At 39.7% G+C, this 7,019-nt stretch overlaps 1 protein-coding gene across 1 annotated transcript; it reads right to left on the bottom strand.

Annotated features, from left to right (window-relative positions):
* Positions 1-3,150: 3,150 nt before the first annotated feature.
* On the bottom strand, positions 3,151-6,295 carry LOC115147017 (uncharacterized). Its single transcript, XM_029689007.2, has 3 exons — positions 5,606-6,295; positions 5,280-5,390; positions 3,151-4,916 (listed from the first exon to the last, which is right to left on the bottom strand). Exons 1-3 carry the CDS (start codon positions 6,092-6,094, stop codon positions 4,863-4,865), a joined length of 654 nt encoding a protein of 217 aa, XP_029544867.1. The 5' UTR covers positions 6,095-6,295; the 3' UTR covers positions 3,151-4,862.
* Positions 6,296-7,019: the final 724 nt, after the last annotated feature.

Below are 7,019 nucleotides of genomic sequence, written 5' to 3'. Positions count from 1 at the left end.
TGGATCAGTTCCACAGGAAACATTTTTGTGGATAACAATGTCCTTTTCCAGGCTAGATGTGCATCATATTGTTGAATTTGTGTTTCCCCTTTTCGTAGGTCTAGATTAGATGGTTTCATTCAAGACAAGGTCATTTTTACTGATCTGTTTGTCAGTGTCAGCAGAATAGGCTACTAATGTGTCATATTAAAAAATATGTTGCATATGTCTCCAGTCATATAAGGTGTAGTAGAATTGCATGACATGTGTTTATAAAAGGCTACATTTTTCCTGTGCAAAGAAAGGAGAAGAAATGTCTCTGATTAGAGGCCTACTGTCACTACACGTACAGGTTTGCATTGTTCATAACTGCAGGTTTTGCTAACAGTGATTGAGTTATCTTATTAGCCTAAATTGTCACGTTGCACTGTATGCACAGTTCCACAAGTAAATTAGTACATTTATGATGAGGTTGAGTCGTGGTTGACATTGTATATGCCGTTCACCTGTAAACCTAACATTGCGATGATAATTAATGGCTGGAGTCATTTTTGTTAGTTTTTGCTGTTCTCCAAATAGCATTTTAGAGTTTTTAAATTGTGTAGAAATGCCCCACTTTGCCATACCCTAGGTTTAGCTGAACTGAACTGATGCCACTAAGGGAAACCTTTAATGTCAATCACTGATGACCCAATCAATGGATTACATAATATTACGTACAGCACAACGTGAGTAAAAACATGGAACTTCTGAGCAGTCACTGCTATTCTACTTAGAATAATTGAAGAGTGTTAAGAGATTACCAGTCGTGAAAGGCTCTCCCCATCAAAAACAATGATGCAAATAAAAGTTGTGCCTGGTCAGACTTTAGATTGAATACCATTCACTTAACCTTAACATCAAAAAGGGTTGATGTGTGATGCTATCATACTGGGGAACTGTGAAATCTGAGCTGAAGATTTGTTGATCAGCCATAGTCAAATATGGTCCACACACACACACACCCACTCACACACACTACACATACTGTTTCATAAGATAGGGGATGTAATAAAATAATGGAATAACCAAATGTGAACAAAGAAATCCCTGAATGCAAATCCTATTACGGTCTGTCCATAGGGACTATTCTAGTAGAAGTTCGTATAAATATCTGGTTTATATCTGATGCCTGAATACAGTCACACAGCTAAAATAGTGTACGCATAATATCCTGTGACCTACATAATTTCATATGCAACAACTCAGTTACTAGTTTACTGAATTGTGTATACTTTTATCACAGGCCAATCGTATTCATAGATTCCATAATTATGCATATAAACAATAATGGGGAGCCTACATTATTTTACAAAGTGAAGTTCTTACTCTGTCAGGTTATGGGGAAGTGACAGCCCACTGGGCCAATCTGTTTGAATCAACGTTTCAACATCATTTGTCTACGTATTGTGACGTGGAATCTACATGGAAAATACAGTGGATTTGAAAAAAGTAATCAACTGTTGTTTTGAGGGTGAAATTTCAATGCCAACATTATCATCATGGTAACCACATTTCAACATAACCCAATCTTGTTTAAATATGTTGAATTCGTACCTTTAAAACAATGTTATATCAACTATAATTATGTTCCTATAGGCTTGGCAGCACCTCCTACTGGAGAATGTGACCATACTGTATCACTCATATCTTTAATGGTGCTATTTAGGCCTATATACAAAGTAATCAACAGCTATTGTTTCAATTCAACACAGAATTCAACTAAAAATAGACAATACAATAGGCCCACGGTTTCAAGGTCTGGTTTATTTCAAATGTAATGATATTTAGAGATATTGAATTGTGTTAAGTTGTCAATGCAACCAAATATCAACATTTGGATAGTTCCGTCTGTGCCACTGACTTAGACCGGTTTTAATTCCAGTTTGTCTACAAATTAATCATTGATATGTTGGATTCACCTCTCCATCTCAACCAAACATATGTTAATTAAAGAATATGACTAAATCTAATCAAACTTTATTTAAAATAGTGATTTAATTTGATGTAATCCTTATATTAGTTGGATGCCAGTATTTCCTCCTGTGGTTAAGCAAATCAACTTCGTATCATCATCAATAGCCTTCATTGTAATGATCAAATGCAATCGTACCAAATTGCTTGAATTGAATAGGTTTAGAACAGTAAATAAGTTATTTGCAGTGAGAACTTAAGACTATGTCAATAAAAGAACAGTTAATTATGTTATGAAACAAAAAAGTGGTAGCCAAAACGTCGACAGGTGGCATCAACAATGACCGACATATTCAGGCGGTGTCAAGTTTGCAAACAATTGGTGACAAGAAGACAACATATTAATTTTCGTAGGTCAAATGTATGTGCGTCCTTACCTTAAATATTACCGTCGTTGTAAAATGAAAATAAAACAACAAAGAAGAGTCACTTTTCCAACCAGGTTTCATCGTTTCTGACTCCTCTGAAGGCTTTTGGTAATGATGTCAGTGACGCGCTAGCATCCTCTGTACTTCGAGCCATCCTCCGCTTACTGTCATGCCACGCACCTTTGTGTAAAACCCTGAGGTATAGTGTCCGCATATTCGCACAAAGCTGTTGTGGGCGACTATGGGCTGGCTACTTAAATGATAAGATACATTGAAAAAGCGTATCTATAGTTGAATGCATTCCAGTACTCCTATTGAATTGAGTCTGTAAACCCACAAACCTATTATAAGGTGTCACATTTGAGTAAATGCAGCGGTTTAGCGTAGTTTCGCGGGAGCCACTGCATTGTATTTTTTATCTGGCAACAGCTCTGGTGGACATTCCTGCAGTCAGCATGCCAATTGCACGCTCACTCAAAACTTGAGACATCTGTGGCATTGTGTTGTGTGAGAAGACTGCATATTTTAGAGTGGACTTTTATTGTCCCCAGCACAAGGTGTACCTGTGTAATGATCATACTGTTTTATCAGCTTCTTGATATGCCACACCTGTCAGGTTAATGGATTATCTTGGTAAAGGAGAAATGCTCACTAACAGGGATGTAAACAACTTTGTGCACAACATTTGAGAGAAATAAGCTTTTTTGTGCATACGGAAATATTCAGGGATCTTTTATTTCAACATGTTGTATGCTGAAACATACACTTTACATGTTGCATTTATATTTTGTTCAGTGTAGTTCAGAATCATGATAGCCTAGAGGTACTATACTCTGAAGCTCATCATCATACTCTACACAATATGACAAAGATCATACCTGACAATGAAATTGCCCACTCAATATGCTTTGATCTTCCATCTTCAATAGGCATGTCTGGTAACATAGGTTGACTGAAATGAAATGTAAATTAATTCAAGAGTAAAGACCTGTTGGAGTATGTCAGTGGGGTGTCTGGTAGCTAGCGGGTAAGAGTGTTGTACAGAAAAGTCGATGGTTCGAATCCCCGAGCCAACTAGGTGAAACAAATCAGTCGATGTGGCCTTGAGCAAAGTACCTAACCCTAATTGCTCCTGTAGGTTGCTCTGGATAAGAGCGTCTGCTAAATGGCTAAAATGTCCAAGTCAAATGAAGAACTGTAGGCACATTTCAAATAGATTTACAGGAACATTACTGTGTATTCTCTTTGTCATGTTGGGTCAGAGTTTGTTGCTCTGGCTGTTTTTTTGGGGGGGGAACACCAGTCGGACAGCATTCATGCATTTAGATCTCACAGACTTGAGGCAATCAGATAGGACCTCAGTCCTCAAAGCTTTCACACACAACCTTTGCCACATTTAGTTGTCGGACAGCTGAGAAGATGAGAATCTCCTGATTTTGGCGGTAGGAGGTATCCTGTACCTCTAGAATACAGCCAGAGCCCTTTTTTTTTTTTTTTTTTTTACGTTCAAGGAGAATTAGCCAATCAGCCAAAGTTGACAGGAATAATTTTTTCCAGGCAGTCTGATCCAGTCCATTACCTTGAATCTGTTTATTTAATTGTGGTTGCATTTATTTAAAAAGGGTTTGCCTTTATTTAAAGATGCACTATGCAGAAATATACTGGTTGCTAAAATTCTAATAGTTTGCCTAATTTCAGTTTATGTGGCAAAACAAGCAATATAGTGTAGCGAATCATTGTACCATCTAAACCACTGTAAAATATATTGTCCATAACCCAAAATATTGTATTTTCAGCTGTTTGAAGTTGGTGTACAAAAGCTAAAGTAAAAGATGCAAAAACAAAACTTAAGCATGGGTAGCATAGAAATAGTGCACATAGAACAGATCTACCGCTTCTTAGACTTGCTTTCAATGCGAATGACAGATCTATAACACAAATGTCTATGTCAATTTGGTGGAGTTTCCCAAAAAGTTACATATTGCAGTTTTAAGCATTGAGTCATGCTGAGACCAAGGTCTCTTTTGTAGATGAGCCCTGCATGAACACATCAATAAACAACCCTTACACTAGTATGGATATCTATACACATCAATTACACAATGCATGAAAAGAAAAGATAACAACAAAAGCAAAACACAATTGTATGAAACAAACACATGCTTCAGTAAAAGGGCCCTCTAACATCTGCCTGAATTGCCCTAGAGGCACCAGCTGACAAGGGATTGCAATACAAAGCTTCCAAATATGAACCTCAAACATTAACACAGAGCCACACCACTTTGGAGATTACCCAACAAGGATGTCTACCTTTTAAAATTCCAATTAGATCATCTCATAGTATCTGGATGAAGAAATGAAGCTTGAATATGGTATGAATAATGCTATGTGTCTTTCTTTCTCAGATTTCCACTATAACTATGTTGTTTTCTTATAGTTTTGAATGGAGTGTTTATATTGATGCAGCTGTGGTTGCTGCCCAGACAAGGGCCAGAGCCATCATCAGAATCTGCCCTCAGCGCTGGTGGGAGGCCTCTCCCCTCTGATACGAGACGCCTGGAACACACACAAACACAGAGAAGGAACAGCAATGTTCCATTCCTTTACACTCCTAAAACATATGGTGCTTCACAGAGAAAAACACACTACATCAGTAGCACACATAGGAAAAAACATGGATATCACCCCAAATAGTTGTTCTCTAAAGACTCAATCAAATGTGTAGCCTATACTTTCCATACCCATTGCTGTCTCTGATTGTAAGACAGGATGTTTTATGTACAGTTTGTGCTGGTCTTTATATGCTCTTTGGTATTTCTTTGGTCGTGTACATTAGTTTTATGAGAACAAGGGTTTCTATCTAGTTATGTCTCAATTTGTATTTTGTCGGTGTACAACCGTGGCGCCAATGCACTATACCTGTTCCTCCAGGTCAACAATGAGCTGCAGATGCTTATCAATCAATCTGTCTCGGGTCATAACTTCCAAGGCTAGGTCAGCCAGACGTCTGGACTGAGTGTCCACTAACACCTAAAGCACACACGTATTGATAGACAGATGTAAGTTCGGACCAAATACAGAACAGCGGAAATACAGGCATGAAACACCTGGATGTGATTATCAATTGAAAGGCATAATATTCAAATGTTCTTCTTTTAGACTCATTAGCTGAAGAAAACTGAGAAGTGGTGACTAGGGAGGAGAGAAGGAGCAGGTTATATAGTTAGAAATGTGTAATAGCTCACCTTCATCAGGTTCATATTAAGCTGATTTTCCATCCTTAGAACTGGCTTGGTTATGCTCTGCACCCTCTCCAGGACACGGCACATCCTGAGCTCCAAGGCACCTTGCTCGGCCAATAAAGTCTCCAGTCCCAGCTGCACGTCCTGGGCTGCATTCTCCAGCCTGTCGCTCTGTGCTGTCATCATCTGGAGGTTCTTCGTCACCTGCCTGTGGGTCCTTCCTACCTGCACACTTTGCTCTCGTAGCCTCTCCACAACCTGGGTGTCTCCCATCAGCTCCTCTGACACTTGGTCGCCCTGCCTCTCCATCCTCCAGGCACTCTCCTGCACCCCCTGGAGCAGTTGGAGCAGCCCCACAGAGAGCACCTGTATCTGGCCCACAGGAACCTGGCTACCCCCCTCTATGGAGGGTTTGCTTCGTGGTGGGGAGCGCCATGCCAGGCTGAGGCCCACCAGGCAGATGGACAGCTGTAACACCCGGCTCACCCTCATGGCCTGTTATGGAGAGATCCCCTTCAACTCAGTCTAGAGCGAGAAAGTATCTTATTTTAGATAAATGTGGTTGTGGATCCAGTAAGCTGATGTGATGAGCCTTTATACCCAGAACCTGTTGGATCTTGATCAGATGGCAATGAGGAAAATTCAGGTCTGATGAGACCTCACAGAATTCTGGGTGTACTGCAGGTCTGTCCTGAGGAGGTGTGGAGCTCAGACTGATGTTGAATAGAGAGATGAGGAGAGGGAGGGGCTGGAAAGAGACAGTGGGTGTTCCCAGACTCACACCAGCCTTGCAGCCAAACAGCCCCATTGACTCAAATAGTTTATAATTCACTGGAATGATCAGTTCCATTAATAACCATTGCCACTACTAAAGATAAGTCATACAGTCCCTCCCTTCAGAGGAGTGACAAACTGTTAAATAAATCTGCTTTGAATTTACATTTAAAAATGTGGCTACTTATTCAATTTGAATCGGACATTTACAGACTCTAATAATCAAAACCGTAGGTGCAATTTGGGAAACATTTGAGAAATTACAAAATCTTTCTTGGCCTTAGTTTATTGATGGAAGTGAAGCAAGGGTTATATCTGCTGGCCATCTGTGGTGGTGCAGACACATACAGAATGCTGAAGGTGTTACCACTATTCGTGTGTGTGGTGTGGACTTCTGGCAAAGCCTGTGTAATCTAACAAGTGTGTCAGTGGCTAGGTGTGTTTGCATCACATTTACTTTTTCGTCCGTGATGACGTAATGCACAGAACAAATCATTTTGCTGTTAATTTCCCGTATACCGAATAAAAAATACAATGATATTGGTTTCCATCGCATTTTTAAATCTACTGATCGTATTTTGACAAAACATGTTGGGTTATAGCGAATGTGTCCACTCGCGTCTTTGCACGTGCGCTCCAGCCA

This window comes from Oncorhynchus nerka, linkage group LG19, assembly GCF_034236695.1.
Source record: "Oncorhynchus nerka isolate Pitt River linkage group LG19, Oner_Uvic_2.0, whole genome shotgun sequence".
Lineage (NCBI taxonomy): Eukaryota > Metazoa > Chordata > Actinopteri > Salmoniformes > Salmonidae > Oncorhynchus > Oncorhynchus nerka.
Note: the sequence above shows the minus strand (reverse complement) of the source record. Positions and strands in the feature narration are given on the sequence as shown.